Here is a 15,482-nt window from a genome sequence, read left to right on the forward strand (position 1 = left end):
AATTTCCCTGTAAAGAGAACTGTGACACACCTGCAGACCTCAGTTCTGTGGCTGTGAGGAAAGTGGAAGAAACAGCAACAGCTGGGGGAGAGCCAAGGGTAAAACCAGATAGTGTAAGTGGGAATGCTTTGAGAAATGTATCAGTGTAATTTCATTTGGGAAACATTTATCAGTTAAGGACTTAGAGTGCCATCTGTGCTCCCTCAGACACAAGAGCTCATGGTTCCAGTGCACTCTGGCCTTGGGGCTCAGGCCCATCCGCCGCTCCCGATCCACGGCGCAGGGCACACACCGTTCTCGCGTGACTCCAACACCGCCTCCAGGCGCTGCCTTGGACACGGCGGCTCCCGGGGCGGGCACGGAGCCTTGCCCTGGCACCAGTTCGGTGTTGAAGAGGCGCGGGGGGGAGCCCGGGATGGAGCCCGGGGTGGAGCGCGGGGCAGCCCCGGAACGCCCGCGCCGGGCTGGGTTTCCCCCGGCGGCCGCGGGCCCGGCCGGGCGGAAGCGGAAGTGCTGCAGCGGCGGCGGGAGCGCGGCGGGCGGTGGGTGCCGGAGCCGGGCCCGGCGGGGCAGGGGCGGCTCCTGGGGTCGGGCATCCCGGTGCTGCCAGGCCGGGTTGTGCCCCCCATGCCCCGCGGAGGTTCCGGTGCGTGGGGCTGGGCGCCCGCGGGCCCCCTTCCGGCGGAAACTTCGTGCGCATCCACGCAGGGCTGTGGAGCGGCAGAAGGGCTGGGTCTCGGGCGCGGCAGGCGCTGCCTCTCCCAGAGGAAAGCGGGGACAGAGGGAGCGTCCGTGGAGCGGCAGCGGGACTGAGCTCTCCCCAGGGGATGGTCACAGCCCCGAGGCTGCCAGAGCTTCAGGAGCGTTTGGACAGCGCTCTCAGGCACTGGGTGGGAGTGTTGGGGTGTCTGTGCAGGGCCAGGGGCTGGACTGGATGATCCCTGTGGGTCCCTCTAGCTCAGGACATTCTGTGGTTCTGTGTTTAGAGCCCCTTTCAGCTGCTCTCAGCATCCTCAGCAGGGTGAGATAACGTTATTCTAGCGAAGTCACATTTCATGTAGGCTGGTTTTGGAGCGTTCTGGCAGAAACTTCCCCTGGTGTTCCAGCTGGCGAAGTGCACGGGGAGGCAGAAGGCAAAGAGCAAGCCCTTAGCTTGGGAAGACACAACAGCTGTGTGGCAGGGACCTGCTTGGTCAACTTCTTGAGTGGCTGAATCTGATAGAAGTGCTCGTGTATTGAACTGTAGCACATTACCAGAAGAAGCTAAAACCTGTCATTTAGTGTCTTTATTCAGAGTGTGGTATTGCTTTACAATGGGTTAATCAAGTTTCTGAGGCTCTTCAACTCAGAAACACAGACCAAGTCTACTGATGAGTTTTCTTTCCTGCCTGCTGGTGTTCCAGCTTCGGGAGTACCTGTGCTAATTGGCTTTCCCTGCTCTTTTAGATCCATAAAAATGGGGAACACAAGCAGCGAGCGAGCGGGGCTGGAGCGCCATGGGCACAAGGCCTCCCGAGGGGACAGCTCAGGAGGAGCCATCAGTACCAAAGAGGATGACAGACCAAAAATCTTAATGGATAGTCCTGAAGATGCAGACTTGTTCCATTCAGAGGAAATGAAGGTTTGTTCTCCCAGCATTGCTTGCTTGGAATGCTGTGGGGCTGTTTGCAACCTGCAGGGATTCTGTCACTGTGTTTACACAAAGCTGACCATCCCCCTTCCTTCCCATGCCAAGGAGAGAGTGAATTGATGTTTAAGCAGGTATAACTGGGAGGGAGGGGCATTATTTTGTCTTCCACTCTTCCTGCAAATTTGGTAGGCTTTAACACCTTGTGGAATTTGTGCAAATTGAACTTGTGAACGGCATCTAGAAATGCAGCTTATATTCTGCATCTGATGAAAGCTAGAGAATCATGCCTGAGGGCAAAAAAAAGCGTTCAGTGTGACACAGGTTGTCTAAGTCTGCCAGTAAAGAAACTTTTTTGATTGAGACATTGTGCTTGTAGGCTCCATTGGAGAAAGAAGAATTTCTAGCTTGGCAGCAAGATCTGGAAGTGAATGACAAAACCCCAACCCAAGCTCGGCCCACAGTCTTTCGCTGGACTGGAGGAGGGAAAGAAGTTTATTTATCAGGGTCCTTCAACAACTGGAGTAAAATTCCTCTGACAAGAAGGTAACGAAGTGCTGCCGCAGTGGTGTTCCCCATGGACTGGGAGTGCTCAATGTCATGAGGACGGTGGTCACTTGAGAGATGGGACTGTGCTTAGTTTACCACTGTCCTGCTTCTCTCCTCAAACCCTTGATGACAATCTGACTTTTCCATTCTTGGGTGGCACAGGGTGGAAGTGGAGCCAATGTGTCAGTTCACTGGGCACAACACACAGATAACCCAAAACAGTCCCTGTTGTGCCATCTGTGCCTAGAGTGGGACTGGGGTGTGGATAGGGGAGCTGGTTCTAAGCACAGTGTCTCGACACATCCTTGCCATGTCAGTGGCTTTTGACCATCTCAAAGGGTCCGGAGACTGTGGCCGTTTGGAGCAGCATCATTTTTGAGATGCTGGTAAAGCCTTCTGAAGAATCAGGGAGTTCACAGCCCAGGAGTATGGAAATTGCCAAGCAGCAGCTATTCAGACCCAAAGTAACCCAGAAGTATCTAGCTGCTGCTTTTATCTGCTCATTGTTCATTTATTTCAAGGGCATTTGGGAAATGCAATTTCTGATGGCAAATACTGAAAGGCAAGGAAATATGAGAAAGCTGATCTTGTTCCATCAGCAGATAAATGAGGTCTCATGTGCTAACAAGTAACATGAAGATGTGAGGGTGACTTTCCAAAAGCTCAGTGCCAGTTATGGGATGTGAGGAATGTGCAGGGACTCACTGTCACTGAGCATTAATCATAATTTGATTCTTTACCTTTAGATTGCATCAGAGATTCTCTGAATGTGCCTTTTTAAGGTTTTGCACATTGAGGAGGCTTGTGCTTTGTGTCACAGTGTGTGTCACAGTTTATAGATCAGTGTGTACTTTTCAGAACATTGCAGGGCTGATTGATTGTCTTAAATTCCAGTCACAATAACTTTGTGGCAATCCTGGACCTGCCAGAAGGAGAGCACCAGTACAAGTTCTTTGTGGATGGGCAGTGGACACATGATCCTACAGAGGTAACGTTTGCTTTGAGTCACTGTTATTAATTGAGACATCTGAAGAGGAGAAAGTGGCTTTTCAAGCTGGCGAGAGAGGTTTCTGATCCCTGCTGGCCTGGGTAGTAGCATCAAACTGAGCTCAGAGGGCAGGAAATGCAAGGAGGGACAGGATCTCTGGGCCACTGGTTTGTAAGTGATGCCAGGCTTTTCTTGTGTAGTGCCAAACTGTCTTTTAGAGCACTGCAGCATTGCTGGCAGCCCAGAGCTTGTGTGCTGTCCTGGCCCTCTGTGCCAGGATGTTGCTATTGCTGCTCTAGATCTTTTCATAGTCCAGTAAATGTGCCAAAATCTACCAGGCCTGTTCTTCCTCCTCTGCTATAAAATGAGCTTTAACCCCAGCCTGCCCAGCAGTTCCCCACATGCTTATGAACTCAGTGTCCAGACCTGGTGTCACAGGTAACTAGCCCAGACCTGACCCTCGCCTTGTCTGCAACCCTGTGGGCTTGGCAGGTTCAACTGGCATTTTCCCCTCCCAGTCCTTAAAATCCTGCACTTCCCCTTAACCTAACACTCATTGAGCTGTTTTCAGATCTGGTTCTGTCATATTTCAAAAGCAATATATGTCATTCTTGGTAATGCTGATTGTGTAGTTCTGAGAATCTATTAGTCCCACAGGCTTGCTTTATTCTGATTTTTGTATCTTGCCTCTTGCCAGCCAGTAGTAACCAGCCAACTGGGTACTGTCAACAACATCATCCAAGTGAAGAAAACTGACTTTGAAGTGTTCGATGCTTTGATGGTGGACTCCCAAAAGTGTTCAGACATGTCTGGTATGAGCTTACTGGTAACTTTATATCACACTTTTTAGAGCTGATAAAAATTTCATTTTCCTTTTTGTCTGGAGTTAAAACTCCAGTAGAGATTAATCTCCACTTGTGTCAGGCCCTGTGGATGTGTGCAGGAATCACAAATGCCCAAAGGAAGAATGTGGAATGCACAGAAGAGGAAACCTCTGACAAGGCAACACAGATGTGATGAGGAGGAAGTCATGGGTGCTTAATAACTGTTTGCCCCTGCTGTGTGCAATCGCTGGGTTTAGGGCAGTCATTGGTGGATCAGTCTCTGCTTTACCACATCAAACCAGTGTTGACAGCCTACATTGCTCCGAATTCAGTGTTCCTCTGCTAAGGAGATGGCTGAGGGGGTCAGAAGTTGCACTTTAAGAGGGAGAAATTAGGTGCATCTCAGTGCTAACACAGGCTCAGGAGTGTATCATATCCTCACAGTGTAGTATAAATTATCTATGTCTTAGAATATTTGCCTTAAGTTCCAAGTTGTAGTGTAACAGAAGAGGTGGGGTTTAGTTTGAGCTGTGTCTGAGGTCAGCCTTGCCCTGTTTGTTACTGAGCTTTGTAGGGATGGAGTCCATGACTGAAATAGTACTTTACATCCTCCTTCAGAAGACCTTTGGACCTGAGGCAGGAGGTGTGTTTGGGTGGGTTTTGCTCTGTACAACTTTGCCCTGGACAAAGCCTTTTTGGAGAAAGTGTTATCTGTGGGACAGGCCAAGAGGAGATTCTAGCTGATGCCTTGCCCCACATGCTGTAGTCCTGATTGGACTCTGAAGGGCTCTTTCCACAGCCCAGTCTCTGTACTGGAGGAGTAGTTGCCCTTCATGGGTGCATCCCATGTTTTTGTACCTCCCTTGCAGGAACAGCCTGCACTGTGGAGTGTTTGCAGGAGAAATGCTGGGCAGAGATGGCAGAGAAGTTCTGAAGTGCAGTTGGGCCCTCAAAACTGCTGCCCAAAACCTCACAGCTCGTTTCAAGTCAGGCTTTGGGCATCTTAAATCCCCTCTTGGGCAGTGACTGATCCTCTGGCACTGCACCAGCTGCTGCAGTTGTTATACTTAAGTGCCATTGATTCCCTTAGGTTGCATGTACCTATAAAGAGCAGATGTTCTTAAAAAGTATTTAGGATTAAATATCTACTATTGCTTTGGCAGAGCTGTCAAGTTCACCCCCAGGACCGTACCACCAGGAGCCCTATGTTTGTAAGGCAGAGGAACGCTTTAAATCTCCACCCATTCTCCCTCCACACCTGTTGCAGGTCATCCTGAACAAGGACACAGGCATTTCTGTGAGTACATTACTTTGGTTTGCTAAATAATGCCCTTGAGGGTGGGAGCAGATGGGGAAAAAAATCTGAGTACAGGCAGGGGACAGCTTAGGAAAAACCTTAGGATAAGTTATTGTATTGGTGAGTTCCATATTATGCGTGTCCAGATGGATTCATCTGAAGTAAATCTATTTTTCTAGTTGACTGTCATTAAAATGGAAAATTATATTGCTGTTTTCCTCCCAAAACCTTAATCTTGTCAACTGTTAAGACACCAGAAGCAGATAAGGTGTAATCAGAGTCTGATTCATGGTCCTGATGACGACGCAGAGGTTTTACCCAGAGGGATCTGTGGTGGTTCTGAAATGGTTACTGTGTTTGTGATGGACTCAGCATGAGCAGCAGTGATGTACTGGGGGTATGGCTGGTCACAGATACTGTTTGTCACCCATCAGCTGTGATGGGTGTGAACTGTGACTTCTGTTATTGTCACACTCTCCCTCTTCTCTGCAGTGCGATCCCGCTCTGCTCCCTGAACCCAACCACGTCATGTTGAACCACCTGTATGCACTTTCCATCAAGGTGAGAGGCCAGGGCATGTCCTGCACATGGGAAGCCTGGGTGTCTGACCATGGTACATGCTTGTTTTCCCTCCCCTGTAGGATGGAGTGATGGTGCTTAGTGCTACACACCGTTACAAGAAGAAATACGTGACAACTTTGCTGTACAAGCCGATATGAGCATCACAGTCATTTGTGACCAATTGTTCTGGGCCAGTGCAGTCTCAGAAAAAAAATGCTTCACTTAACCAAATGTACTTCTGCTCTGTGCTGTAGCAAACGAACTCTGATTTCATACTGTTCCTGAGACTTCCAGGTTCTCCTGTATTTCCCTTATTTTGTTAGCCCCACCTTGGAAGTTCTTGGAAATGGCAGCTTCACAGCAACTAGACAGGTGGCAAAGGTGTCAGTGCTGCTTGTCAGCTCAGTTAAAAAATGACCAATTTAATTAGGCTGAATGATGTGAAGGCAGCAACAGACCAAAGAGCTTTAGCAGCGAGGCAGACTGGGAAGCTGCCAGCCCAAAGTCTAGAAAGTTCAGGATTCTTGGGGAATCTGATTTGAGCATAATACTTGGCAAAAGCAAGCTCATTACTGCTTCTGTTGCTTATCAAACATTATTTCAGTAATGAGTTCCAAACTTGCCTGGCTGAAGTAAGTGTGAGTATTGATTTTTTTGTAGCAGCCTTTTCTGGGCAAAATCAGCAACATAATCACTACAAGCTCATTATTATTTTACAGTAGAGTGGGGTGCACTGTTTCTACTGTGAATAGCTCTGTAGTTTTTCTCTTCATGAGAACTGAAATACATCTTTTCCCCTGTGGAATTTCTGGTAAAGACAATTGTTTTTAATGGCTGGATTTTTCTGTAAATTGTAAATGTATCTTGCAGTAATCTGCTTTTAGAAACCAGTTTCTCTTGTTGTCACTGATGAAGACTTCCTTAAGCTGGGAGGGGTGGCTGTAAGGAAATGAATGGGTTCAGTTTAGGAGTTAGTTCCTCAGTAACAGCCTGAAGGGGACTGTAAGTTTCCTGTGTCCCAGTGGCCAAACTTGCCCCTCAGTGTCAGCAGTTGCAGTGTGCTGGATGCAGCAGCACTGCAGCCTGCTGTGCCCAGGGCTGGAGCTGGGCAACTTTTTATTCTGTTTCTGTTTTCTAAGTGATTATAGTAATGCCAGGCTGCCTGTCCTCGGTGCTGACAGCCTGTTTTATCCCAAAACAAATGCAACATTAATGCAAACCTGCTGCCAGTGTACCCTGGGCCTGCCTGGGAGGAACCAGTGCTGGAGGGGCCCTGCTGGGCCCTTCCTTGGCTCGTTTTGGTGCCTGGGTCACTGTGACTGTGCCAATGACAACCAGCCCCGTCCCACTGTGGGGGAAAGCACTTCGCACCAGTCTGTGAGGAGTCTGAGTGGGGACAGAGTGCAGCAGCCAGCATGGAGTGGAGCAAGCCACAGCAGGAGGGTGCTTTGCCATCCTGGGGTCTGTTCACCAGCCTTGTTGCAGTATCTTCAGTAGCTAAGTAGATCTGGGTCTGGTGCAATGGTTTTCTCTGAAAACTCTTTCTTCATTCTGTGTTGTGGATAGTATTTGGTATTCTGAACTACAGAATTTCTTGTTTTCAGCCTCTTTAGAAACAAATAAAACATTTTCAAGAGAAGTGGGTGACTTGTCTTACTATTTTTCCATCTTTGGTAACCTTGCATTCAGTGAATTGTTATTTTGTTAGTGATTTCCTGATAGCAGTTTTATGCCTTGGTGGTTTGTGCAAGCTTTTCATTTAGCGGTGCAGCTTGAAGCACTTTATCCTCTTGCACTTAGTGAAGAAGACCAAGGTGTTCATGTTTATTTGTGATGTAAAGTTTAGAGGAAGGACAAGAGGCCAATTACTTCAAAGCTCCAGCAACAGTCCCTTAGGGCTGGAAAGCTTGGGATGGGGCCTTCGGCCTCCTGTCAGCTTCTCTTTGTTCCAGCAGCCACTTCAAGCAGACCTTTTTCCCCAAGTCTTTGTCCTCAACAGGGTGACTCTCTGGGGTCAGAGGCTCATGCAGGGTCAGGTCCAGCTGTGTGAGGGGACAGCCTGTGCCTCTGCAGTGTCCAGTAGCGCCAGGGAATGCTAAGGCTGTGGGAAGTGTGGTCAGTGCTGGTACCTGCAGAGTACTCCATGTTCTTCATCAGTGCATGAGGTATGGTGGAACCACAGGACAGGAACAATTATTGTGTAGAAAGCTTGAGGGTTTTTAATTTTGATTTTTGGTTTGTAGTCCCTGGCCCTGTCTCAGCTAGCAGAGGGCTCAGCACAGGAACTGCAGCTGCCACTGCACCATCAGCTTTTGCAGCCCCGAAAGAGTTGGGAGGCCCAGGGGGGAGACCAGGGTGGGGGCCCAGGCTGTGTGACAGCCTGCAGGCATGACCCTCCCTCAGCTCCACCTTTCCCTGCCCACGGCTGACCAAGCACAGCTGCCCCCAGGGCTCTCCAGCCACAAGCAGCATTTGATGGAGAGGAGATGGTCCCTGGCACCTGTGGCCTCAACGAACAGTCTCAAGAGCCACAGATTTCCTCAGGTAAGCCACTACCACTCTCAGCCCCCCAACTTCCTTTTTCTCCAGCAGGAGGGTGGATGAAGGAAGAGGTAAGCTGGGGGTTTTGGTTTTTGTTGGGGGCTGGGGTTTGGGGTCTTCTTATTGGTTTTTTTTTTGCTAGGTCCTTTTCTGCTTGACAGATGAATGAATTAGATTAATCACTCTTGTGTTCCCTTATTGCAATGGGATGAATCAAATCCCTCCAAAGGCAAAAGCTGGATCAAGAGTTGGGTTTATTAGCTCACTTACATTCCCCACCCACAGCTCACAGTCTATGCTGTTGTGTTTATTCTTGGCTGTTGCTAGGAGAGCACATTTTTTAAAGGTAGGTGCAGACACTTTTGTTACAGTCACTTTTGGGGACCCTGGAGTAAACCAATACAGGCATAACAAGAGCTCCCTACCCTCCCCTGACCCCCTGAAGTTCAGCACAGCATGTGGGGATCAAGCTGACCTGGATTTGTGCAGGGTTCTTGGGAATCAAAAAGCTCACTAAATAATTAATTTTCTTTTACTCCACCAGTTTCTGGATTAATTTAGTTTTGTTACAACTCAGATCATGCATCATAGGACTGCAACAATGAGCTTTAAATAAGTATTGTTTGTGCACAGTAAAAGAAATAAAGGAACATTGAACAAGTCAGCATTTCATCATATACATCATAGTAGGCACAATAGATAAATCAAGCAGCTCGGGGTTGATGTGTAGAGCATTTTCATGGAGAATGTCATGTAGACCAAAACGTAAGAGGAGCCATTAGTAACCCACCCCCACAGCCTCCAACAAGCCCTTTCTCGGGGCTGAGGGGGTGGGTATGTGCACAGAACCAAAAACACTGAACAAATTAAGTTACTGTAGGCAGCAGTGTGCATATTAAAAACCTCTTCCTGTGAAAGAATACTTCAGACCCTGTAAAAACTAGTTCAGTTAAAAATAGATGTATTTACATTTAAGTCTGATCTAGCAAGTTTTCCCAGCAGGTGTAAGTTGAGCTGTACAGTAACTCTGCAGGTTGTACTCAATCTGACTGGATTTGTGAATGGTCTTTTTTTAAAGTTGCAGCTATTAGGCCTTAAAGCACCAGCATGTTACAGCAGTGGGATGAGGAACTATCTCCCTCTGCTTTGCTCCCAGTATACTGCTGGGATAAGTCCCAAACCTGGCATTAGATCACACTGTTGTTAATTAAGATGCCTTTTTTCCAGCTCAAGATGTGTGGGGTCATTTACCAGGGCAAGACTGTTTTCCCAGATACTCACAGGTGCTTCACCTCTGCCTGTCTCACTGGTGAGGCAGGATTTAGCTGTAGGTGCTTGCAGCTGACTGCTGCTCTAGTGAAGTACTCAGATAAATCCACCTGGTTTAAAGCATGTCAACATACTTGGGGTTTGTGAAGCCACTTATGCTACTTGTTCAGGGAATGACGAGTATTAAATGCTAAATATTGCCAGGGTTTGCTTTTGGGTCAGCTGTGACACCCAGGATTCCCCAGCCCCAGAGCCAGGGGCAGGGCAGGAGGGGCAGGGGCACTCTAGAGAGAAGGAAGCCGTCATTTCACCATGCCAGTCAAGATAGTTATTTGTTTTATTTGGTTATTGTTCAACAACAAAGTTCAATACTTTCCAGGTGGAGCTTTGAACTGTCCCTCTGAACTGTCCCTCTGGTTCCCTCCCTTGTCAATAATAAAAAGGTAATGAAGAAAAATCCTGTACTTCTAGAGACCTAAAATCTCATTTATGCTAATAAGCTTCAATTGCAATTTAATGTTACAATATTTCTTCATGGGAGTGAGGAGGACTGAGGGGAGGCTCCTCCAGTGTCTGAAGATGGCTGTCCACAACCACCAGTAAAACAAAAAGCTAGTGTTGAAAAACGCACAGTTTACAATAAAAAAGTAGAAACCAATTCAATTCCCTTTTGTTACGAATATAAAGTTTCTTGTAAATATGTACAGTCCTTTGAGCTATTTCTATAGCAGGAAGCATTTCACGAACAAGACACAAGATACACACTTTCAGGACTCAACAAGCCCATTTCTGAGGTCTTGAAGATCTTCCATGAGATGCAAAGATTTAAAGACTGATCTCAGTGACCTTTCAAAATATTCAGACCAGGAGAGAAAAACTTTCAGCAAATTTCCTGCCAAATCATCTGACTGAAAATAACCCAACAGACGAGAACAGAATACAATATTCATGAAACTCGCCAAAGGACACCGACAAGGCATTGGAATTTTGATGGGTTTCTAGAACAGGTTAGCACAGGCTTGCAAGGGACTAGCAGAAATTTTAGTGTGGCGCCAAGGGAAGATTGGCTGCAGTTTTGCTCTTTCCAGTTGTAAAGAACATGATTGTTCACTTAGAATGTTGCTATTGCAGAGTGAATGGTCAAAACCTGCTTTGAAAATCATTTGCTCTCTGCTTCATGTTCATAGCAGAAGAGAATAGGAAGCAATAAAAGGCTCGAGGTCAGACACAGGGAAGCAAAAGTGTGTCAGCAACTGCCAAAGCTGCTCCCCGTGAGTGTCCTGTGCCAAGACACCGGATCTGATTGCACGACAAGCTCCAGCTCACAGGAGGAGCCAGCCTGGGCTGCTCCCCCTGGGGAGCTGAGGCTGGCAGGACTCTGCTGAAGAGACCACGTCCAGTGCTGAGAGGAGTGACTGTAATTCTTGTCATAGAATAAGGCTTATTAACTCTTCGGTGCCAAATTTCTAGAGTAATTAACGGCTATTTTGCAGCGTAATCTAAAGGTTTCAGTTAATTTACAAGTGAGGTACAATACACTACTCAGCAAAGCAACCTAAAAGGAGAGAGCAGCCAGTGATGGTGCAGCAGCATGCACTGAACTGTCATGCAGAAGACCTGGATAAAGTCTTACAACCCAGTAGCTTGTAGGTAATGCACTTTGTCTCGGCTCGGCAGAGGGGTCAGGTAAAGCAGCATTCTTCCCTCCCCATCAGAGCTGCTCTAAAGCAATTTTAGTGAGAACAAAATAATTTTCAGAAGTGGCAGGTGAACAGGCTAATCCGAAGAAATTTTTCCTGTGTTCTGTGGAGAACATCCAACCACAGTTCCTATTGAAAGACTCACTCACCTTGGCCCTTCTGTTTCCAGGCCATCAGGGGCTCCCAGCACATCTCAGAACTATGACCAACTCTCTGTTAAGGGGTGCTAACCACAGTGATGACCTGGGGCAGGACACTAGTCCCATTTCCGGGATGAACTACTAGGGACTAAAGTGGATACAAAAAGTTAATGAACTGCTTGAAAGAGTAACAGTAGTACAAAGTGCAAAAACAGGAGTGCAGAAAAGCACAGAGAAATTAACTGAGCTGTGAACGGTCTTCAAAAGCATCACGGCTCCCACTGCAGAGCGAGCTTGGGCCCAGGAATGCTGTTTGGGAACTGGGCTGCAGACAGATGGAGTGCATATACTCAGTCCATTTTCTTTTTTTCCTGCAGGTCAAGATGAGTAACTTCGTCTCGCTGAGACTTACACTGAAGACTGGTCCCAGACCTGGCAGGGAAATAAAAGGGCAAGTTACAAGTCACAGATACTTCTCTCCCAGGCACAAGGTGCTGGCAGCAGTGCATCCCCTGCTGCTCCCACAGAGCCAGGGCTCCTGTCATCCATAAACACTGACAAAGGCAGGCACTGTCAGCATCACTCTGAGCACAGCAGGCTCCCACATTCCCGGTGCTCCAGACATTATTCCCCTTCAAATCCTCTATCACTTGCTAGTAAATGCACCTTTGCTTTCAGCCCATTCTAGTGTCCATCAGCTTTGCAGTCCCAGAACCAGCCCAGGGCAGGTGGACACAAGGCCAGTGCATGAAACCCTGTGGGCTCTGTTCCAACAGAATTTGAGGAGCAGGCAGGTGAGATTTGATCTGCTCTTGTGCTTTCCAGTGCCACCAGCCCTTCTGCAGTACATACAAGCCTTTTCCTGAGAACAGACATGTTCTGCAGGCTCCTGACTTACCTTATTGACTTGAGCAAGAGGAGTTCTGGCCCCACTCACAGGCACCCTCCCTCGGCTGCTATCCTCGAACAGTCGTCCCGGGGACCGCTCCCTGCGGGTGCTCAGCAGTCGGCCCGGAGACTTCTCCCTCTCCAGAGGTCTCCCTGGGGACTTGTCCCTGCGCAGCTCTGTCCGTCCCTCACGGTACCGGTGGGGTGTGCTGGGCTCCCGGGGGTGGCTTGGCCCTTCCAGAGGCCCTGGGCTGGAGGCCACCCGCTTGGTGATGTGCTCATTGTACGTGGGAGGGCCTCTCTTGTTCGGGCTGCTGTCATTCAAAAAGAATTGATATGAACTGCTGAGTGACAAAAACCTCCCATTACATTTTCTTTTAGCAAAAATGTAACTTTTCCCCCAACACCCCCAGCCTTCGGGTGAGAAGCATCAGCCCCTCCCTGAGCCAAGATGGAAAATGCAGAGATATTTTGGTAGCTGGAGTATCCATCACATGAGCCACGCTGGCAAAGTGCCTTAATGAGTTGCCAATGTAAGTCGTGTACGGAACAGGCCAGAGAACACCACCTTTTCATACACTCCAGCCATACATTTTTCCATATAAAAATACACTAAAATTTGATATATGTGTTTTCACACAATTTTCAGTAGCTCAGGGATGTTCAGGTCAGGCTGGGATGAGCTACAAGCCTCAATTTCTCAGTGTCATGTGCACACTGTGGCACCATCAGCCCCCGTATCTAATTACCTGTGTATCACATCACAACTTTCCAGCACTGTCTCCCTAAGGCACACTCATTATTTGATAGAAGGGGGCTCTTGCTTTACAGCTTGTTACAGCCAAGCCGTGTTTAGGTGTAATAATCAACAGCATCTGAGCTCAAAAAGCTTTGAAGCCAGAGTTCTATCACAACAACAAAGCAAACCAGCACAAGGTCACAAAGCTTTTATGGAGATTATCCACATCTTCCTAGAGCTGCTGTTTGTTTCCTTCTGGATGTTAAGCCATTAGTGACTCTATTCCAGCATTACAGTAACTGGCTGTCATCAGCCTCTAGGAACAGAACAAGGGCATCCCACCATGCCAGGGGAAAAGGCATCAGGAGGGAAGTTTGCTCCTGAGGCACCCAGGGACTGTAACACCCCGATGTCACCATGACACCCTGATGTCACCATACCTGCGCGTGGCAGAGGAGCCTCTGTGGTGCTGCTGCTGCTGCTCATTGTTGGTCTCCTTCACCAGATTGCCTTTACAGCAGATCACCCTTAGCTTGTCTTGGTAGGAGGAGGCCAAGTAGATCGCTCCCGAGGAGATTGCAGGCCCAAGGTACCGTGGGTTTGGTATCTCCAAGTGGGCTCGTGCTGGAGTTCTGGGGAAAATTTCAGGAAAAAGTCCATTACAGTAGCAGCACAGTACCTTTTCCTGGCAAGTTCGTATATTTATGCAAAACAGGCTGTTCAAAGGAATGAAAAGAGAACAACTTACCCTAGAGAAGCTCGTGCCTGAATCTCGATCACTTCAAGGGAATTGAAGTGGGTCACGAACAGATAGGGCTCCCTGTAGGCTGAAGGAGCAGTGCAAAGGCAGGAAAAAACACAGAATACATTCTCTATTAAAAACTTCTAAAACACAACAGCAAGCACAAGAGAGACTGACAGCCCTGTGGGAAAACTAAAGAATACATTTTATGTAATGACACAGACACTAAGTGGGGAGATGCAAGCTTAAAGAATTGTTGCTTTGAAACCGTGTCTCAAGGACTTTACTAACCAAAGTATCATAAAAAAGGCATTAAAGCCAGACTATTAACTGAAAAAAATCTCATTAGGCAGTGCCAAAAGGCTTGAGGGAGAATATGTAGCCCTCATATTCTTCACTATTTCAGAAACTTAGAGCATGGTTAAAAATTCCACTAGCCAGTTCAATCAGTGTCAGACTAGGAACATTAAGGAAATGGAACTTTGGTTTAGTTTTCCTTAAATGGCTTATATTTCAGAAGGTTTGCCATCTGGATTTATAGTGAGCTTAAATCGTGGGAAAAAGATCCATAGCTTCTGGAAGAATTGGGAGAGGGAAAAGGAGACAGAAGGGCTCAGTGCAGACTACCCATTCCACAAGGATGTTTCCTGGTTTCAGTAATTTCCATAATCCAAGGGAATGTCCCTCAACACCTACCAAAAGCTAAGGGCAAGCGGTTCCATTTCAGGTCATCTGTCCTACTGCGTCTTCCATAGGAATCCACAAAGACACCAAACTCTGCCAAGAGAGGTCACATCATGTCATGAGCATTGGCCTGAATTTTATTCATTTATTTTGAAGGGACAAAGGCAATTGTTCCTGGGCTTTTTATCAGGGACATCCTGCAAATCCCAGAGTGCCATGAATTACTCTAAATGCCATGGAATTGGTTAGATGTAGGAATACTGCCAGGCCAAAAGGTGCTGCAATTCTAGGTCTCTTTGTTCCAGCTAAGGTAAGGTTATTATTTAATCTACAGTTGGGAAGGTGATGAGACTCCTACCATTACTCACCCAAAATTACTGCTAGTGGGCTTTTGAAGATGTGTGCATTCTCATGACAGTATCTAAGAGGGCAACAAAAGCAGCTATAGAAAAAAGTAACACCCTCTCTTACTTAATCACAAGAAGGTTAAAAACTCTCATCTGTCTGCATGGAAAACAGACAAAGCCCAATCTGAGAGCCCCTGAACACCTTATCAGGGTAATCAAACACCTGTTTGCACTTAACACACTGCTTGTGGTCCTTCCCTCAGGCACAGAAGTCTACACTCAGCAACTGATCCACAGGCATGGAGAAAGCCAAAGCAGGTTGTGCAAAATTCAACAGCACTTAGGTACCTTCTGCAGCTCAGAGAACAGGAGTGGTACAACACTAGCACCACTTACCATGGAAACACAGCAGATACTCCTCCCTCTGCCCTGCTGGGTTCACTTGGATGATACTGACTGGAAAACTGTTGGTGGAAGCAGCAAACACAGCAGAGGCCAAAGTGTGGTCATTTTTATCCAAAAACTCTGCAAAGAGAATGGAGAAAAACACCTTGATTTGCACCAACCTTTTTTCCTAAACTGCTTT

At 47.5% G+C, this 15,482-nt stretch overlaps 2 protein-coding genes across 11 annotated transcripts in view; one reads left to right on the forward strand and one right to left on the reverse strand.

Moving 5' to 3' along the window:
- The first annotated feature begins 443 nt into the window (after window positions 1-443).
- On the forward strand, window positions 444-7,485 carry PRKAB1 (protein kinase AMP-activated non-catalytic subunit beta 1). Of its 3 annotated transcripts, none has more exons than XM_032128511.1 (8): window positions 444-542; window positions 1,447-1,621; window positions 2,007-2,173; window positions 3,071-3,164; window positions 3,862-3,976; window positions 5,152-5,285; window positions 5,778-5,846; window positions 5,927-7,485. In XM_032128511.1, exons 2-8 carry the CDS (start codon window positions 1,457-1,459, stop codon window positions 6,002-6,004), a joined length of 822 nt encoding a protein of 273 aa, XP_031984402.1. In that variant the 5' UTR covers window positions 444-542; window positions 1,447-1,456; the 3' UTR covers window positions 6,005-7,485. The 3 variants fall into 3 exon arrangements, with proteins under 3 accessions (XP_031984402.1, XP_031984403.1, XP_031984401.1); XM_032128512.1 differs by lacking the exon at window positions 444-542 and adding an exon at window positions 549-646; XM_032128510.1 differs by lacking the exon at window positions 444-542 and adding an exon at window positions 912-1,021.
- A 1,419-nt stretch (window positions 7,486-8,904) lies between these two features.
- CIT (citron rho-interacting serine/threonine kinase) overlaps window positions 8,905-15,482 on the reverse strand; it is a 68,932-nt gene continuing 62,354 nt past the window's right edge. For 6 of the 8 annotated variants that reach the window (XM_032128522.1, XM_032128520.1, XM_032128517.1 and 3 more), the window contains 6 exons: window positions 15,293-15,421; window positions 14,562-14,642; window positions 13,872-13,950; window positions 13,564-13,755; window positions 12,395-12,698; window positions 8,905-11,928 (listed from right to left, as the gene is read on the reverse strand). In XM_032128522.1, the coding sequence (XP_031984413.1) occupies window positions 11,905-11,928; window positions 12,395-12,698; window positions 13,564-13,755; window positions 13,872-13,950; window positions 14,562-14,642; window positions 15,293-15,421 (809 nt within the window). In that variant the 3' untranslated portion in view covers window positions 8,905-11,904. The remainder of the gene's footprint in view (window positions 11,929-12,394; window positions 12,699-13,563; window positions 13,756-13,871; window positions 13,951-14,561; window positions 14,643-15,292; window positions 15,422-15,482) is intronic. The other 2 variants (XM_032128518.1, XM_032128516.1) reach the window with 1 other exon arrangement.

Source organism: Corvus moneduloides, chromosome 18 (assembly GCF_009650955.1).
Source record: "Corvus moneduloides isolate bCorMon1 chromosome 18, bCorMon1.pri, whole genome shotgun sequence".
Taxonomy (NCBI): domain Eukaryota; kingdom Metazoa; phylum Chordata; class Aves; order Passeriformes; family Corvidae; genus Corvus; species Corvus moneduloides.

Excerpts from the sequence above, each read along its gene's own strand:
- PRKAB1 (XM_032128511.1), top strand. The coding sequence starts at position 1,457 with ATGGGGAACACAAGCAGCGAGCGAGCGGGGCTGGAGCGCCATGGGCAC. Across the intron at positions 1,622-2,006 it reads TCCATTCAGAGGAAATGAAG|GCTCCATTGGAGAAAGAAGA; the intron begins GTTTGTTCTCCC and ends TTGTGCTTGTAG. Across the intron at positions 3,165-3,861 it reads GGACACATGATCCTACAGAG|CCAGTAGTAACCAGCCAACT; the intron begins GTAACGTTTGCT and ends GCCTCTTGCCAG.